This window comes from Setaria viridis, chromosome 5 (assembly GCF_005286985.2).
Source record: "Setaria viridis chromosome 5, Setaria_viridis_v4.0, whole genome shotgun sequence".
Lineage (NCBI taxonomy): Eukaryota > Viridiplantae > Streptophyta > Magnoliopsida > Poales > Poaceae > Setaria > Setaria viridis.
In genome coordinates, this window is record NC_048267.2 from 4,918,795 (window position 1) to 4,938,840 (window position 20,046).

Below are 20,046 nucleotides of genomic sequence, written 5' to 3' on the forward strand. Positions count from 1 at the left end.
GAAGCCCTTCCCAAGCCACTTTCTGTGTGCAAGCCCCTCCAGAAGGTGTACAATGTTTTCAATCCATGTAGCATGCCTCCTTTCATGTTTCAATCCAGTTGCAGCAAAATATTTTTCTTGCACTATTTTGTAACCTCTTGCGAACATGGTAGCTTTGTGACAATTCCCTTCTCTAATTTGCTCAATGCACAAATTACAGAACAAAAGTGTATTTAGTTCTGACTAATATGCCTTGTCACCTTTAATCTAGTGCATACACACAAGGATATAAAAAAGTCATACAAAACAGCTTAGCCACTCTTACTAGCTTAGCTACTGCTGGATTACTCATACATATGCCAATGAACATGTCTAGAAGAATCAGCTTAGCTACTAACTTGAATTACTCATACATATGCCACTGGGTTACTAGAAGAATCAGCAATCAAATGAATCAGCAATCAGCAATCAAATCAACATGTCTAGATTACTACAACAATCACCAATCAACAATCAACAATCAACATGTTTAGATCAGTACCTTAGAAGTTGCATGCAATCAACAATCAACATGAGTTCAACAATCAACATGAGTTTAGATCAGTACAAGTTTATCTCAGTAATTGCATACAAGCTGCATACATCTGGCACAATTCAAGTTGCAGCAACATCTGGCGCGTTTAGATCACAACAATCAACAATCAACAATCACAACAGCATAATTGCATACAAGCTGCAGTTCAAGTTTAGATCAGTACCTTAGAAGAGCCAGGAAAGATCACTTCGACGCCATCAGCAACATCTGGCGCGTTTCCTTCGTCAGCGTACAAGAAACCTTCGTCGTCACTGCCTCCACGTCGACGACGCCCACCGGCACGTCCACCGCCGTATCCACCGCCGCCGGCACCACCATCAGACGCGGATCCAATGAACAGGTTCCTAGTCGCGCGCCCACCACCTCTGCTACCGCCACTGCCGCCGCCACGGATTGCGCCGCCACCTCTGCTTCTCTCGGCGCCGTATCCTCTGCTCCCCCCGGCGCCGCGAACCTTGCTCCCCCCTGCACCGCCACCTCTCGTGCCGCCTCCTCCTCTGCTGCCTCCGCCGCCATTGCGGGGCACGCGAAGCCCGAGGGTGCGAGCACCGCCCCCTCGAGCAACTCCGCCATCCTCACCCTAGAGGATGTCGGCGTACGAGGTGAAGGCGGGGAACTCGTCAACCTGCGAGTTCAGATCCAAGGCCTGCATCCCGGATTGTGGCCCTTGGTACGAATCCGCTTGGGAGAAAAGGTCGAAGGCGCCGGAGGGGAAGGGCTCGCTTGGGAGAAAAGGTCGAAGGCGCCGGAGGGGAAGGGCGGATCCGGCTGCGAGAAGGGGTCGTCGCCGTGGCCGTCCATGACGACACGCGAGTGGGATCTCTGGATCTGGATCTGGAGTAGCGTGGGGTGGGGACGCCGCCGCCGCGCGTGGTGGGGAGGGACGGACGGCGGCGGGTGGGGAAGAAAAGGAGGGCGACAGCTTAGTGGAAGGGAAAGGACGGCGGAGGCCCGTCGGCGGAGGAGGCGCGGTGAGGGAAGGGAGCGGCGGAGGGGGCGCGGTGAGGGAAGGGAGCGACGGAGGCGCGTCGGCGGAGGGGGCGCGGTGAGGGAAAGGAGCGGTGGAGGGGGCGAGATCCAGACGAGAGTGGATGAGGAATGGGAGTGGCGGCGCGCGTGAGGGAGTGGGAGGAGAGAGAAGGGGTGCGGGGGTACCGGTGGAAAAATGGACGAGGGGGACTACTTTTAGCACTTCTAGTCGATTTTAGCACCCCTTGAGGGGCTAATGGATTATGGGGGTTAAAATTTAGCCCCTTCATTTTAGCCTAGGTATTTGGGAGGAGGAGGGGCTAAAAGTGACTAACTCCCAAACACCCCCTTTACCATAAAAAATGACTAGATTTAAAACATGTTCGAAAATATAGATCTCAAAGAGTTCCAATTCACGATTGACTGCTTCCTAGGCAGACCAGAACCTGGCGTGTGGCGTCACGAAAAGAGCACTCGACGGTTCGCTTCTTTCGGTCTGGTCATCTCTTCTCTTGCAATTTTCGTACAAAATCCGATTCTTATCCGCAGGCAGTCGGGGCGAGCTCGCGGTCGCGCCTGCTGCCGGAGGAGGAATGGAAGCTGCAATCCCCCTCGGCCTGACCCTTCCCCGGAGCAGCACTGGTATCTGCAGCTTCTCCGTGCTGCTCAAGTCCACCCCCAAGCCCAACCTCAGCTACTCCGGCAGGGTCCCCGGAAAGCCCGCGCTTTTACCTCCCCGCGCCGTCTCCGAGGACCGCGCCGACGCCACGCCGCAGTGGCAGCTCGACTTTCTGGGGGCACGCTCTGGGGCCCTCGACCCGCCTGAGGAGGACGACGACGACGACGAGCTTCTCCCCGCCGAGGCCAACGACTGGTGCGTCCGCGCGCGCCGCTCCGCCCTGCGCTCCATCGAGGCGCGGGGCCTTGCGCCCTCGCTGCAGCGGATGGTGTCCACGCCCAAGAAGAAGAAGAAGAAGACCGCCAAGAAGAAAGACCTCAAGAAGGCGGCCGCCGAGCTCAAGCGCCGCAAGAAGCAGCTGGATGCTGCCCGGGAAGACGAAGATGAAGACGAAGACGAAGAGGAAGAAGACGATGACGTCGTTGATGATTTGCGGGACATGGACGACCTGGAGCTCCGGGTCGCGCAGTTCGCGGACGGCATGTTCGACGAAAAGCGCCAGAGGAACAGGGAGGCGTTCGTCCAGACGCTGTCCAGGTTCTCGGCCGCGCCGTCCAACAAGAGCAGGGAGGTGTCCTTGAACCGCTCCATCGTCCAGGCGCAGACCGCCGACGAGGTGCTGTCCCTCGCGGCGGAGGTGATTGCCGATGTCGCCAAGGGTCTCAGCCCGTCGCCACTCACGCCGCTCAACATTGCCACCGCACTCCACCGCATTGCCAAGAACATGGAAGCGGTGTCCATGATGCAGACGCACCGGCTCGCCTTTGCGCGTCAGAGGGACATGTCCATGCTCGTGGGTATGGCCATGGTGGCCCTGCCTGAGTGCTCGCCACAGGGTATCTCCAACATAGCCTGGGCCTTGTCCAAGATTGGTGGCGACCTGCTCTACCAATCAGAGATGGATAGGATCGCTGATGTTGCCATAACCAAGGTTCAAGAGTTCAATGCACAGAATGTTGCCAATGTTGCTGGAGCGTTCGCATCCATGCGCCAATCAGCACCAGGCCTTTTCTCAGCTCTGGCCCAGAGAGCAGCACAGATACTGCAAACCTTCAAGGAGCAAGAGCTTGCTCAGTTCTTGTGGGGATGTGCTTCTCTGAATGAGTGCCCCCATCCTTTGCTTGATGCACTAGATGCTGCTTTTCAGAATGATGCCAGGTTCCAATGCCATGTGTCTGATGTAACATCAAGCATGCATCAAGAGATGGACCGTCCTCTGAACTTCGGTCGAGATCAGATTGGGAATATTGCTTGGTCCTATGCAGTAATTGGGAAAATGGACCGTCCATTCTTTTTACATATCTGGAGAACTCTGAGTCAATTTGAAGAGCAACGGGTCTCCGATCAGTATAGAGAAGACATGATGTTTGCCTCACAAGTTTATCTTGCAAACCAGTCTTTGAAGCTTGAATACCCAAATCTTGGACTGTGCTTAAGGAGTGATCTTGAGGAGAAAATAACAAGAGCAGGAAAGAGCAAAAGGTTCAATCAGAAGACAACTTCTTCATTTCAAAAGGAGGTTGGTCGTCTTCTATATAGTACAGGGCATGAATGGGTTAGGGAATATGCAATTGACGGTTACACAGTTGATGCTGTGTTAGTTGATGAGAAGCTTGCATTTGAGATAGATGGGCCAACACACTTCTCCAGGAATTTAGGTATGCTTCTGTTGCTTTTGTGTGCCATCCTGGAGCTTCAGGCTGACATTTTTCCTGTCATCTTACTGAAATATCACAGAATAAACTAATTGAAGTGTGCTAATTTTGCAGGTACACCTTTAGGCCATACAGCATTTAAACGTCGCTACATTACTACTTCTGGGTGGAAGTTAGTTTCCTTGTCTCTTCAAGAGGTTAGTTATATGTTCATAGCCATTTGTGGTATTAACTGGCAGTTATCTAAATTTACCCTTTCATCTGTTTATGATTCACAGATTTTTTTTGGAGTACTCTACTGTAGTCTGTAGTGTTGGGATATTTCAGACCCGAGTTTCATATTCCAGTTATATAAATTTACACTTACCTTTTTATGATTCACAAATATTTTTGGATTAGTCTACTGTAGCGTTAGGATATTTCAGACCAGAGTTTCATATTCCAGTGTTAGAAATTGGTGCCGTAGTTTTTGTTTTCCAAACTTAGGTACTGCAAGTCATTTGCTGAAAGCACCATGTGATATGTTCTTAATTCCTTTTTTATTCTCTTTATGCTTCCATCTGAACTTCAAAGTCCATGCACCTGTTCTGCACTCTGTTATAATTGAAGTACAAACTCTTAAAGCAAAAGTGGATAGCAAGGAGTAACCTAATATGTTGTCATCAGGATCTCTGCCCTCTAGGCTCTAGCTTGAATTCTGCAGTAGATTTTTGAACCCATCAAATAGCTGAAAGATTTTCTTTCTGTTCTGGCGCTAACCAGGATATGGACTTATTGTTTTGTTTCCCTTGACAATTACAGTGGGACGAGCTCCAAGGTGAGTTTGAGCAATTGGAATATTTGAGGAGGATATTAGACATAGAGGCTGAATAAATGCCACAGTTGGGCAATAGAGATTGAGCAAAAAGGCTTCTGGAAAGGACAACTACACGGACCTCCCTAGAAGTCCAGGCCATTTTCCTGCACGTTTTTGTGAACCTGTACGTGAGCTTCGGAAACTTCAAGTTAGCACAAAATTAAGGTGTGCCACTGAGCTGTAGGGAGTTTTAAGTTAGCTGAGCATTAGTGATAAGAAATACAGTTTGAAGTAAACTGTACCGTGCTAATTTTGAGAGATACTTTGTACTGAAGACTGAAAGCATTGCTTAAAGTCAATTCTTGAACATTGTAACATATGTATATCGTACTATGAACAATGCAATGAACAATGAAGTCTCTATAGATGAGCCGTTATGCTGCACATTGCAACAGACTTTTTGATTGGTGCTATACAGTACGAGTTTGATTCGATGTGGCATAATGATGAGTCAATTCATGTCTGCCGTTTTCAGGTATGCATCTTATGCTAAGAAATTCCACAAAGATACTAACTCCAACTTTACTTCCTTACACTGCAAATCTTTCGACGAAACAAAAGGTGCTTCATCACCCAAGGTAGTAAGAACAAGGTGTAATCTTTAACAGAATTTGCATAATAATACAACACAAGTGCATTCAGGAGTCCATTTGGGTGGTTGAGTGCTGCATTGCAAATCGGGTGATGATCCCCGGTGCCCCTGGCTTGCTGTTGATGCTACTAATCATCCGCCATCAGCCTCTGCATCATCGGCAGGGGCATCGACGGTGACTGCAACCTTCACGGTAGGCATGCCACTCCACGCATTCATCTCCAAATGCCTGCAAATCCATTCAGAAGGCTCAATCCAAGAAATTGAAATCTCTCTCGGTTTATATCCAGCCTTGTCTGAAGCACAGATAGAGGCTGAATTTGCCCGTCGTCAGTTGCTAATGCATGGTAGCGAGCATATTTGCTATGACATGCGGGACCCGAGTCCACCTGGTGTTGAACACAGAGAGCGAGAGAGAAGGGTGCATCCAAAGCTGTTCAGCGCGAGACCACGGGATGCGGTGATGAACAAATTATAACTAAGACCCAGCTTGGGCCCGGTAGTATAATTGGTTTGGTGCTCGTGCCTCTCGTGCTCCCAACTAATCAAGCTTACATTTTGACCAGGCTGACAAAAACTCTGTGTCCATATTTGCTCGCATAAAGTTCTAATATTCGGTGATCAGCTTTTCATAAAGTTTGTCCTGCCTGCATCCACTTCCAACACCATTGGGTTCAGAATTGAGGGTTCATGTGGGAGGGGCTGAACGGTGAGTCGTCAGGAAGGTTTCAGGGACCAGCATATATGCATCAAGCCACAAACACAATGCATGTCTGGTGTTACACATGTATGCTTCCAACGCTTCTTTCTTTCTTATAGACTTCAAAGTCTGAAAGAAACAAAGGCACATCATCCCTCAATGTTATAAGTACAAAGTGCTTTCTTTCGAGCAGCACTGCATAATCCAGCATCAGCTTCAATCAGGACTCATCTTGAGCCGCCGCCCTAGGATGCACTGCAAACAGAGGGATTATCCAGCAATCGGTCTCAGGTCGTGCAAATCAGCAGTCGTCGATTAATCATCCGTCATCAGCCTCTGCATCATCAGCTCCACCACGGCAGGGGCATCAACGGTGACCGCAACCTTCACGGTCGGCATGCCGGTCCAGGCTGTGATCTCCCCGTACCTGAAAAATCAGCTCGGGATGGTCAGCACACCGGACTGAATTCTCCATTATGTACACAGCACAGAGCTTGAGTGTGCTATATGCCATGCGAGAGCGAGCTCGGAAAGCAATAGGAATGAATCCGTCACAAGTGAACTACAGGATTAGGAGCACATAAATGCATACTTAAATCTTGTGCATTTTCTTCCATGTGTTTAGCTAACCTTTTCTTGGTATTGTCGAAAACTGTAAGACCCTTTGTGATTCCAACCGTCTGCACCCTCACGACACCTTCTGTGTAAGTCAACAGTGACGGATTTACTGCAGCAATAAGCGTTGTCGGATCATGGAGATACACTCCTGCAAGCATTTCAATGTGAAGTCAAGAGACAAGGTTTTCCAGGTTCTCATCTGTCCCTTCTACAAGTTCTTTTACTGAACCATTTTGGCCTCCTCCTATCATACTAATATATACAAACCTTTTATGAAGTAAGCATCCTTGTGGTAATCAAAATAAATGCCCATTATCTTGCATAAGTAGCGAGCGTATTTGCTATCACACTGTTCAAGCTTCTCCCGGTCAGCATCTGCAATAAAAGGAATGTGTCCATGTGCCATTGAGTTGTCAGACCACCAGAGCACTTGTGTTCTAATACATGGCATGGCAAGTTAGACATGCCAATTAAGTAATTAACATATACTTCCAATCATTTTGGGTTTGATATACTCCACTAGCCAAAGAACAATTACAATGTTGTCACTTCATACTAGATTACTACAGAAGCATTGAAAGCCAGTGGGCGGTGCACTGTGTCTGAAAAAAAGAGATATTCTAATATGATAATATCGAATAGGACACTACCTTTATCAATTCATCGCTATTGAAATAACAAGGGCTAATGAGAAGTAGATTAGGAAAAAACAATCATACATGCAAAATCTTAAGCTAAAGATGATACCATGCAACTAGTTGTAGTGGAGTAAGATGAAAATAGAAGCTATACATAGCACGTTAGGTCCATTATGCTTGCACTTGTATGCTCTAATACTCATTAATCTGAACAGCTTGATGCAGAACTGCAAAAGACATCCTGAGTAGGAAGAATGCGACCCCCCAGGTTACCTGTAAGAACTACTTGGTGGGTTACATTTAGTCCCACGGCCAAAATATCAGCACCACAGGTGAACACGATATCTGCCGCGTCAGGATCCCCAAATATCTGTTGATAAACATAAATACATTAGTGACAGCTCTGAAGCAAGGAGCAAGGATATCTCAAATTGTGGTAACTGCCAACTCCATGTGCAGGCTCGAGTAAAAACCATGTAATGTAACCACGTGGTAACTAATGATTGAAAGATTGCTATCAGAGAAATTAAGGGAGGGCCCTCACATTTGCCTCAGCTGCAGGGTTGACATTTCCATTGACCGAATACGCACCACCGAGAATAATTATCTGCCCTATCTTCTTGGGGAACAAAGGGTCAAGCTCGATCGCCTAGGAAATGAGACATTGGAATTTCCATTGGAGGAAGTCAGACAATTTAGATGGGAACAGTGATACTGCAATACTAGATGCATCTATTACAGCAAGCTATCAAAGCAGAGCAGACCAGAGCAAGGTTGGTCAGTGGACCGAGGGCGACGATGGTAACTTGTCCGGGGTACAGGTTTGCCTGCTCAACCATGAAGGCAGCAGCCGTCTGATCCACCGGCTTTGTAGCCGGTGCAGGGAAGTCCTGGTTTCCCAGACCGTCTGAGCCATGAACGAAGCTAGCAATCCTCAGCTTGGAGGCTTTCTGCGTTCCGTGTACAGGGAAAGAAACAGTCAATTGTTGACCAAGATGATACGGTAAATGAACAGCCCATCTGAAAACTACTGATCACCACGATTTTCCACTTGCTAGATCACGGCAATTATCTGCCACTGCCTGAAGTTGCAATGTTGAGTAGTAACTACCTTGATTGTTACATGGGATCCCTCCGCGACGGGGATGTCGGTCCGGCCAACAGCCTCCAGCTGAAACGCATGAGCCAGTGTGATGTGATCCCATCGAGCAACAAGTTTGCATGCAGACGAATGGAGGGGAGTCGGGAGCGGTCACGGGTGGGGGGAGGAAACTGACGAACCAGGTGGAGCGCGTTGCGCGTGGCGAGGGCGGTGTGGACGTTGCCGAAGGTGGTGGTGAGGCCCAGCACCTCCAGCTCCGGCGACCGCAGCGCCACGAAGATGGCCATCGCGTCATCTGCTCCGCCGCCCAACGACTCACACTGGTCTGTCAGTCGGCAACGGCACACGAACGATCTAGATGGAAGATGAGAGGAGGGTATTACGGACCGATTCCGGGGTCGGTGTCGATGATGACCTTCTTCCTCGTCCCCTCCGCCGCCGCCATGGATCCCACCCCACCCAGATTTCGATGCGGGAAGCGGGGTGTCCGGTGTCCCTACGAATCCGGATAGGACCCCTAGTGGAGCACGGGACTTTCGAGTAAAAATAGGGAGATGGAAGAAGAAGAAGAAGATGTTCCAAAAAAAACAACAAGAAGAAGAAGATACCCGACGGTGACAGCCTGACCAGCGCCCAAGAACAAAAAAAAAAGGTGTGGACGTGACACCCCACACCCATGTGCTTCCAAAACGGGAAAAAAAATTCTATCGGCCATCAACCGGTGCCGGTGGAGAGTCACCGTCCGGGATCTCCTGCTCCGGCGATTGGTGCGGCTGGCTCACCTTGCGAATCACGCCGGTGATAAACAATTCGCGGCTTGCTCCTCTCGCTCGTCTCCGGAAAGATGGGCACCTTTTCGTCCGAATCCTTGGCGCACATATAAAGAAGTTCCGAAAATTGTATAAAGCTGAAACTTTTTTTTTGTTTTGAAGATCTATAAAGTTGAAACGTCGGTGTGCGTGATTTGGATCGAATTCGAAAAGGATCGTCATTGATTTTTTTTTTTCGCACTGAGACTGAGCAGCTTCTCACCATTTCCGTATCACAAGGACGTTTTTCAGCCGAGAGCTTTTGGCGTGTTAGAGAAAAGGGGCACATTTCCTCATCGAAACACACACAAAAAAAAAAAACTTCACAAGCACACCAGAATATACTACTTCATTTATTTAGTTATTATCCTCAAAAAAATTCAACTAAAAAATGTGTTGGCAGTAAAATTTGAAATGTTGATTTCTTTTAGAATATATTCCTAATTCAACTTTTACTGATTATTATGGGAATCAATTCCGTATTAGTAAAACGTACTTGGATTTATTAGTACAGTGTTTAGACGCTAAGTGTATATGTAATTAATTTGATTAATTGTAAGTCAACTTACGTCCTTTTTAAATCCTAGCATGTGTTTAAAATGAAAATGCAGGATGAGTCCAAACTGAGCGACATGTTCAGTATTACTGTGATAAAAAGATGAGAGTACTTCCTCCAGACATAAACCAATGGTGTTTAGTGAATCGACATGGTCTCTAAAATATACTTTAAGCATTAGCTTTTGCTATAATATATTTGTAACGCATGGGAACACTGTACTGTTAGGGAACTACTCACTTGATATCAAAATATTTATCATTGTTGATTTTTTTACAATATTTGACCATTCCTCTTATAAAAAATCCTCTTTGATATTCATGGATTAGTGTATACGGCAACAGTCTGTTCAATTACTAATTCTCTTTGCTCGTTACTTCGTTTTTTTCTAACACGCATGAGCGTCGATGACAGGGCTTTGAGCCTGAGTAGCCGATGAAATTTAAGGTGTTTGATAGCACTCCACTCCAGAAAAATTAGCTTCACTTCACCAATTTTAAAAAACTCACAGCCAAACACGTCTAGCTCCACCACCTTCAGCTCCAGAAAAAAGGTGGAGTTAGGGTCAGATCCACGTTTTTGGTGGAGTATCTCAAGGGGTGCTTAAAAACTCCAGTTTCAGACCTCCTCATGGAGTTGCTGAGTATTTACCCACCATTGCGACTCATTACACAACTACCGGTTCGAGAAAAGAAAAAGCTCGGCCTCCCGTCACCCCCTCCCCTTCTCCCGTCCTTTTTCCCATCGTTCCCCATGGACCGCGTCACCGCTGCCAACCCTCCGCCACGCCGCCATGCCCCCCGCGGCAGCCACAGTCCCTCCGTCTCCGATCGAGGACATGATGTCGTCGCCGCCGCCCCCTGCCCCCATCCCGCCGACGACCGAGCGCCGCCCATGCCACCGAGCACGGGAGGTCAGCTCCCGATGTCGGGGATAGATCCCCAGTACCCGCAAGGAAGGAAGAAGACGGACTCCTACTAGGATTCCTCTGTAATCCTACGAGGACTCATATCACGTAATTCTACTAGGACTCCTCCTTGTAACCGACTAGTTATCCCGCCCACTGGAGTATATAAAGGAGGGTAGGGGTGCCTATATCAGCAAAAACAACAGAGGACTCCTTCTTGTAACCGACTAGTTATCCCGCCCACTGAAGTATATAAAGGAGGGTAGGGGTGCCTATATCAGCAGAAACAACAGAGGATCAAATCCTCATACCTCAACACCCAAACGCAGGGTGCAATATACAACACCCCAAACAAGACGTAGGGTATTACGCTACTCAGGCGGCCCGAACCTGTGTAAATTTGTAACGCCCATAAAAATCTACCAATTAAATCACTCGTTAAAAATGCATTCTAAAATTTTTTCGACCGCTGAGCTCCGTCAAATCTTTTCCCTTCCATCACACCCGTCGTTCTTGCCCCGACTCGTCAACCCTCTTTTTCCGCTCCCCGTAATTTTCGCCGCGTGCCCGTCCAATCCATCACACGAGCCATCTAAATCCCGCAACTTTCGCCGAGCTGCCCCTCTCCTTTTTCCCTTTTTCTTTTTCTCCCTCCTCTTCTTCTTCCTTCCTCCTCCTTTCTTTCTCTCTCCTTCCTTTTTCTCTTGCCACCTCCTTCCTTGCTCCTGGCGCTTAGCGCCTGGCTTCTGGCGCCCGACCCTCCCGCGCCGCCCGACCCCACCGGCTCGGCCGCCCGCGCCCGACCCTCCCGCGTCGCCCGCGCCCGGCCGACTGCGCCCGGCTGACCGCGCCCGGCCACCCGCTTCCGGCCGCCCGCGCCCGGCCGACGCCGCCGCACGCGCGCCTGCGCACGTGTTGATTCGGCGCCGCCGGCCGCGCCGAGCCGTCCGCCGGCCGGTCTTCGGCCGTCCCTTCCCGGCGCGCTCCCCCATAAGGTCGCCGCCCCCTGTGCCTCCTCGACGACCACGCCGCCACGCCATCCACGCGCAAGCTCACTCCGGCACGCCACCGGCCGGAAAAATCCCGGCCACCATCATTACCACCGGCCGCCCCCCCCCCTCGCCGGCCTATAAAAGGGGGCAACGCCCCGGCTCTCCACACCACCACTGCCGCTAGCCTCGCCGCCGCCCCTCCCCTGCTCCCTCCCGTGCGCCCAACTACCGCCTCCGCCGTGCGCCGCCGCCCCACACCATTGCCGGCCGCCCCTTCCTCCACCTCCCCATCTCCAAGGTGAGCGGCAAAATGGAGCCTCCACGCCTCCCCCGGCCCCTACTCACCGTCAGGGCTCGCCGCCGGCAAGGCCCGGCCGCCCGGCCGGCCACCGTCGGCCAAACCCCCTCCACTTCCTGTAACCGGTCAAAGGAAGAAGAAGGAGCTCCTTCAATTTCGATCTACCCCTCCACTCTCACTTATTTGAAATCCGACCCTCCCACCTCTCTTAGAAAAGTTTCACAGATATGCCCTTCCACCTTTCAGAAATAATTACAAATAGGTCTCTGGTTCTCGCGGTTTAGCCCTAAACCCTATTTTAAAGCCCCTAATACTCCTTTAACCCGTCATTTCATGCGCCAAACTTCCTCCAATCGATCCCAAATTCGACCACGGCCTCCTCTCATATATTTCCGCCGAGGCATATCCAAAGTTCATAAAAATACCCTTCCTACCTATTTTCCATTCATATTTCCTGTTCGGAGCTCAACGGGTAAAATCTTTTTCCTTTTTATTTATTGTGTGCTCGTTTGTGTGTGCCGTAGATCGCGGAGTACCCGAGGAGGAGCGCGAGGAGGAGTTCGACCGCGAGCCCGAGCCCGAGGACCAGTACCGCGAGCAGGAGCTCCCAGAAGGCTTTGAGAACGGCAAGTCCAATCTCACCCTTGATGCATATTTAATACCCACTTTTTCAGACACAACCTATTGGCCTGTTTTATAAAATGCATGTTGTTTTATCGCAAGACATGGTTGGATAGCCACCCCTTGATTGTTATGATTATTCCTTGTTGTCCCATATTTATCTCTAAATATGAGTTGCTCTGTTTAGATGATAAATACTGCTAGAATGTTTAGGAACTCGTTATCCAAATTCAATCATGACTACATCTGTTTATTCGGAAAATAAATGTGTGAGTGTGTTCAACTTCGGAGTTGGGTTTTTCGGGTGTAAAGAGAGGTGGTGGATGAGATGGATGGGCGTTTCTTGTGTGGAATGCCGGATTGTGGAGCTCGTACCTTAGTGGTTGAGCAGAGTTGGGAGATATCCATCTTGTCATGGCTAAGGACCGACTTGATGTGTCATCCTGCCTAATTCCATCATCGTGCAACCACTCGACCGTTGTATGGGCAACGGCTTACAATAAACCCCACTAGCTAAACTGCTAGGCTTCAGGTGTGCTGGTGAGCAACGGGAGCCCTTGGAAAAGGACTAAGCTCTTGGTGACTTAGGTCCCAGTTTTGGCCCCGTGGATGGGTTGCTAACCCCTTGGGTGCTTTCGTGTTGACTAGTCAGTGTTGGCTAAGGTGGGTAATGGCTTTGTTAGGATCCGTACCATCACTAAGGTGATCGTGATACGGTACCCTACTTGTGGGAAAAGTGTACAACCTCTGCAGAGTTAAAACCTATCCGGGTAGCCGTGTCCACGGCATTGGACGAGTTACGGCTCGGTCACACAACTAGCTTTTGGGAGATGACTGGTTTTTATGGTGTGTGTGTTGGGTTTTGGAAGTGTCCGGCAGTTGTGCCGTGCGCTACGGCGGACGGGGAGTCCAGTAGCGATAAAACTTGGATCCTTTGTGTAGGATCAACACCACTTGATATATCGTTTATTAAGAAACTGTTTTATGAAAATTCTTTAAAACGAAACCCTGCATATGTCAAAAATCTAGCTTTATTGCAAATGAACCTTAACCATATCCTTGTTGAAATCTATGCATATTCTTGTTGTATCCCTCTCCGTGGATGGGGTTGGACTTGTTGAGTACTTTTGTACTCACCCTTGTGTTGTTGCTTCAGAGGAGGATCCGGACTTCGTCGCCGAGGACTTCGAGTAGGAGGTTGCGTCTGCACCCAACGCTGCCTGCGGTGTTGGCCCTTTTGCAGGATGCTTCCGCTGACGCATAGTTCCGATTGCAGCCCGGAGTCCGACTGGACTGCAACTTGGATTTGTATTGTTATCGCTTTAGTCTTGCTTTGGGTGTGGCTTGCCCGCCCACTCCTTCGGGAGTTGTACGGTTTCTGAACTATCTGCTGAATAAATGTGTTATCAGCCTCCTGGGACTGATAATTGGATCACATTTAGTCTCTACTTATGTGGGGACGCTTCAAAATTCGTGTCTTGTGTCCTCGCTTTTACCTTCAAGTTCTAGGTTCGGCGATTCCCCACCAACCAATCTACTACCTTGGGTACTCCCCTTGGTAGGTTCCCGGGTTTAAACACCAATATCTGGCGCACCATGTAGGGGCGATCGTCGAGATCATCGAGCGAGCTTGAAGGACCTCATCTTCAAAATCAATTTACTCGACGAGAAGCAAGTCGGCGAGTTCCAATTTAAAGCAGAGTCGAGAAGTTTGGGAAAACAATTGGATCATGGGCAATTCCATCCGCATAAGCCGCGAGTCCCTATCCAAGTTAAATCCGACAAGGCAACTCTAAGGATCGCACCGATCAAGATTACAGCTCACGCGGAAACACCTACAATCGGCAAGCCAACGCGCCAACGACAACTTCGACTACTCATCTTGACTAGAAAACTAGTCGAGGACGGACTACTTCGACTACTCATCTCGACTAGTTTTTTCGAGGACGGATTACTTCGACGACTCGTCTCGACTAGAAAACTGTCGAGGGCGGGTTCCACGTGATCGACAACTAGTCGGAATCGACTCCGACTAGTTGGCTTCATCAACAAACCGTCGCAGCTCCATCGATGACCGCACGGCTTCAGTGACAATCGCTCACAAATCAACCTAAATCACTTTTCTAATTATTTTCTGGCTTGTTTTCCGCATGCAGGGCAACACGCTGCCTACTTATTTGTGTACGCCTCTTGAACGGGAATTACCCTAAAGAGCTACACTTTGCCAACTATTCCTGGGGCATGTTGACCGACAGCCACAAGCTTGGTACACCAAATTACAGAGGCTACGACTGTAGGTTTGATGCACTAAGTTTTGGAGGCACCGTCACGGGTTTGGTACATCGAATTTTGGAGGCAATAGCCACAAATTTGATGCACTAAATACTGGAGGCTTACACCAGCTACACCTTAAGGAGTCACAAATATTATGCGCACAACACGCACTCTACTCGCTGGAGGGCAGCAAACTCTTGCGCACAACACGCGCTCTACTTGTCGGAGGGCACCAAACTGTTATACACAATCGCACGGTCTCTTTTGTCGCAATACCGACTACTCATTTTTGTCTGCTCTTAAGGTCACTAATCTTCTTGAGTAGAACACGCCTTAATTCGTGAAAGCCTCGGATCATCTATCATGCCTAAATGCTAGGACACATACATGAGACAAAGTTCTCAGCTGTGCAAACAACAGTGCCCATACACGTACAAGAGACAAAGATCTCGCCACTCGGTGGCTACGGCTACACAGAGACCGAGAGCCTAAACGCAATAGGCTAACTACTCAGGAGAAATATGGACGAAATAAGAGTATGACACAAAACATTTTATGTTGATCACTGAATAAATTTCAGTAGTTTTCAATATTCTACAAATATGCTACATAATGTATGCATCTTTTCTTTCAGCTCAAGCTTCGGCGACGACGCTCCAGGACGCTAAGCGTACCTCCAAAGGCATAGCTAGTTCCCAAGCTCAGGGGCTAAGCGCCAATAACTACTTGACGTGACTTACACAGCTCACCTGGCGCATAAAGCTCGGGAGCTGGACGCCACAAAACTACTTGGATGATGACTTGCGTGAAGATTCAAGATCCTTGAATTGATTATTCAATCATTTCAAGGCTCGGGGGCTGGTAAGCTACACCTAACAGTTGATATTTTTCAAAATGAAAGAAGAAGATTGAAGATTTATTGACCCTCAGCCTGATTTTTTTATTCAACCTAAGGCTCGGAGGCTACTCCATATGGATGCGACTTCTGCCGCCCTCCATATCACATTCCAAAGATGAAGATTACAAAATCAAGATGATTAAGGGCTTGAGCACACCATAGCCTCATGGCAGCTTTGAGGAACTTTGAAGATTAAGCCAGACAAAATACTCGAAGAGCACCAAAACTACTCAGCGAGGATCTGAAAAGTACTCAAAGACTGCTGCATTAGACTATGAAGCGCTCGAGGGCTTGTCGGGGATAGATCCCCAGTACCCGTAAGGAAGGAAGAAAACGGACTCCTACTAGGATTTCTCTATAATCCTACTAGGACTCATACCACATAATCCTACTAGGACTCCTCCTTCTAACCGACTAGTTATCCTACCCCCTAGAGTATATAAAGGAGGGCAGGGGTACCTAGATCAGCAGGGACAATAGAGGACCAAATCCTCATACCTCAACACCCAAGCGCAGGGCGCAATATACAACACCCCAAATAGGATGCAGGGTATTACGCTACTCAGACGGTCCAAACCTATATAAATCTGTGTCTTATGTCCTCGCTTTTACCTTCAAGTTCTAGGTCCGATGATTCCCCACCAACCAATCTACTATATTGGGTACTCGCCTTGGTAGCTTGCCGAGTTTAAACACCGACACCCAGTACCTCTCCACGCCCGTCCCCTCCACCCCGCGCCTCTCCAACGCCTCCGCCGCTTCCTCCACACGATCGCGCTCCCCGACCCCGACCCTGTCCCCGCGCGACCGACAGCGGGTGGCTACGTCCTTCGCCAATGAGAACCACTCGTTGCTGCCCCCCCCCCACGAGCACCATCGCGCGCAGGCGAGCCGTTCAAAAGCTGTTTGAGGAAACGGGCGCCTGCAACCAACGCGCCTCAATGAGCTACGTCTCCTTCGGCGTCGCCGCGGCCACTCCGTGGCCGCTCTCGCGCTCCACCAGCGGGCTAGCCGTTCCCACCGCGAGAAGGGGGTACCCGTGCCTTCCGACGCCTGCGTGAACCGGCTCGTACCCTTCCGCCATCCCCTGCGGCAACACCACCCCTACACGCCATGGTCGCGTGCCATGGCCTGCCACCAGGGCTCCTAGCCACGCCGCTCGCCTTCGGTGGCCTCCCTGCCCCATGGTAGATTTTGCCAATCCCACTTGATTTTCTCAGGTCCTAGCACAATTTCTCCCTATCCTGACTCAATTTTGCTACACCCTGCTCGATTTTGCCTGCTCTTGTTCGATTCCCCTCATCGGAGATGGTCGGGATGGTGCTCCGACCTCAGGAGCTCGATGTGCGCACATCAAGAGCGGGAGAGCAAGGGGTTGGCCTACTGGAGGCGAGGCGATCCGTGGAGGGGTGACGGCCGGACAGACGGCCGGCCATTCACCACCAGGCGGCATCACAAAGATGAAGGGATGGTGGCGGCTTCATGTTGCGATTGACACTGACTGGTGGGTCCGACAACAAGGGTATAATGGACAATTCGCAAAAAAAATATCCTTTTTTAGAGCTGGAGCACTACAATCTGCCAAACACGTACAATAGCTCCATGTTTTTCTTGAGCTGGTGGAGTGGAGCTGGGAAAGTGTGGAGCTGGTGGAGCGGAGCTAGTTTTTGTGAGGTGGAATGCTACCAAACACCCCTTAGAATTGACGTTAGAGCCCTGTGTCCAGCTCCAGCACACACGCGAGACAACAGGGTTAGCTAGTGTTGGATATTGCACCAGCTTATGAAACAAGTTTCAACCTAAAATTCATGTCAGATCAGACTCGTACAGTGATCGGCAGGTACAACTAACGTATCTATCCATGATTTGGCCCCGATCCCACAGTGCTATATTTAGAAGTTGGAGGGTGCCTCATGCATTTATTCGAACCCACATGAGAACCAAAACTCCGATCAATTAGGGCACTGAAGGGATTGGAAGCTCGAGATCCTAACTTCACCGATCAAGAATACCTGTTCAAGCAAAGGTGACATCCAAGAGGAAGTCGTTCGTCATCAACACCTAAGGCCCCATTTAGTAGGGCTTCTCAAAGTGCTTATCCACCGGCTTTTGGTGAAACCTTACCAAATGGGTAATTTCAAAATGGCTTCACCACCAAAGCCGGGAAGAAGCCGCAAAACGGCTTACACTAGAGAGGAGAAGCCGATGAAGCCACTTTCATCGGCTTCTCCTCTCTCTCCAAGCATTAAGTGATCATAAATTACCTATATTACTATTGAGAAGCCGTTTTACCAAACGTTTTGCAAAACGGCTTCAGCTCCACTAGAAAAGCCACTCCACCAAAGAAGTTGAAGCCATTTTGTGAGAAGTCGAAACTCTACCAAACGAGCCTCCACCAACAGAGAGCCCTAAAGCTCTTAAGCTGGTGAAGATCACGTTTACTTCATCTACATCAACCTACTGCTACGACAACAGAGGAGCTAATGGCATCTACAAGCTATTGTTAGTCTAATCTAAGCTTCCGCATTAAGTTTGATTAGTGATCACTAAGCTAAGATCCAATTTAAGATTAATGCTGGATTAAGTCAAATCTGACAGCTAGCAGCCTAGCAACAAGCTGCTCGGCGGCAGTATCAGATCGACGTCCACACCACACGTGACCCATATCAACTTGACAACTTGGTGGTTCGTGGCGTGCAGCGTGCTGTACTCGAGTACTTGTCCACGGCATCCTGTACAAACTGACTCGACGAACCAGGCTCGGGAGAAAGCACGAATCGTTTTGGAAAAGAGAAACGGAATTTCTTCATAGCAGCAGTTTATTTTCTTTAAAAATTGAGGGCTTAAATTTTCTCTATTATCCATGTCTTTTTTCTCTCTCTGTTATGTTATGGGTCGATTTTCAGTATTTCACGGCCATTTCTGTTTTGTCCATTCAGCTTTTTAACTTGGCCCATTTTGAATCGCGGCTCGGCGAGCGTCAGAGGCGGCTCGGCTCAAGAAAACTGACCATGATCGGGCTTGGGCCGATCTGGTGCTGGACCGCGAATGGCAAATACACTGCGGAATCCTGCAATCAGTCTACCACGCACGCACTAAAAATGTGGGAAGACCTGGGCGTTAGGCGGGCTGGACCCATTACAATTTGGGCTACTACTGTTGCGCCCAAATTAATTAGGTCGGGCCTCCTCCTCGGCCGTCCCAAAATGAATGAGCCCGCCGTAGGCTGGCCCAAACAAGCCGTACTGGATCCTGGTACCGAGAGCGAGGTATCTGAAGCATACGGATACGGTTGCTTAGACTTGCAACTTTTTCTATAAAACAACTAACGAATTTATCATTTTACCAAAAAGAAGTGCCATTCTTAGGGGGTGTTTGGGAGCACTCCACTCCAGGAAAAATTGCTTTACTCCACCAACTTCAAAAAATTTGCAACCAAACGCGTCTAGCTCCAGCAACTCCGGCTCCAGGAAAAAGGTGGAGCAGAGGGTAGATCCACGTTTTTTATGGAGTACCTCAAGAGGTGCTCCAGAAACCTCCTTTTCAGACCTCCTCATGGAGTTGGGGTTATTTACCCACCATTGCCACTGGTTACACAAGTTACCGGTTCGATTTTTCTATCTCCTCCGTCGTCTCTGTTTCTTCTCCCACGGGGTGCGCTCCCCGCGGCGGCGCGGCCGGGGCGCGGGCCAGCTGGGGCGAGCTCCTCGGGCCAGGTGCCCACCGGAGAGCGCTAGCGCCAGCTGCGCCTCGTCTGCATGTCCTACCTCCAAAAACTGAGAAGAGAAGAGGAGAGGAGAGAGAGGAAGAAGAGAGGAGAAAATAGAAGAGTATGACATGTGGGTCCGTTCACAAAGGGTAAAAATAGACCATTCACAATAAGTGCTCATGTTTTTGGAGCTGGAGCACTGCCATTAGCCAAACACGTGCAGCAGCTTCATATTTTTTTGGAGTTGGTGGAGTGGAGCTAGGAAAGTGTGGAGCTGGTGAAGTGGAGCTGGTTTTTCTGAAGTGGAGTGCTCCCAAACAGACCCTTAGATCCTGTTTGGTAGGCTTGACTTCAGCTTCACCTGTTTTGCGTAAAACGGGACCCTATAACGCGAAGCCGTTTCGTATTTTAACTTCACCAACTCTAACTTTACCGGTAAAACTGTTTTGGGAGAAACCCTTCCAAACAGGACCGCAGTAGCATCCCCGGCCGGCCAGCCCTTATCCACAACACTGAGGAGGACGCCGAGACAAAACATCACGTGAATATTGAAACGTAATGATCCTCGAGATGCCAAGTGGACCCCTTCACCCACCGCC

General features: G+C 49.3%; 2 protein-coding genes across 2 annotated transcripts; one reads left to right on the forward strand and one right to left on the reverse strand.

Annotated features, from left to right (window-relative positions):
• Positions 1–1,996: 1,996 nt before the first annotated feature.
• On the forward strand, positions 1,997–5,117 carry LOC117856945 (RAP domain-containing protein, chloroplastic). Its single transcript, XM_034739399.2, has 3 exons — positions 1,997–3,880; positions 3,992–4,074; positions 4,679–5,117. The coding sequence occupies exons 1-3, from the start codon at positions 2,137–2,139 to the stop codon at positions 4,748–4,750; spliced, it is 1,899 nt and encodes a 632-aa protein (XP_034595290.1). The 5' UTR covers positions 1,997–2,136; the 3' UTR covers positions 4,751–5,117.
• Positions 5,118–6,042: 925 nt separating this feature from the next.
• On the reverse strand, positions 6,043–8,922 carry LOC117856947 (probable uridine nucleosidase 2). The gene is made up of 9 exons (XM_034739401.1): positions 8,771–8,922; positions 8,563–8,678; positions 8,393–8,452; positions 8,046–8,231; positions 7,826–7,930; positions 7,555–7,651; positions 6,911–7,018; positions 6,656–6,791; positions 6,043–6,452 (listed from the first exon to the last, which is right to left on the reverse strand). Exons 1-9 carry the CDS (start codon positions 8,826–8,828, stop codon positions 6,341–6,343), a joined length of 978 nt encoding a protein of 325 aa, XP_034595292.1. The 5' UTR covers positions 8,829–8,922; the 3' UTR covers positions 6,043–6,340.
• Between the last annotated feature and the right edge of the window lie 11,124 nt (positions 8,923–20,046).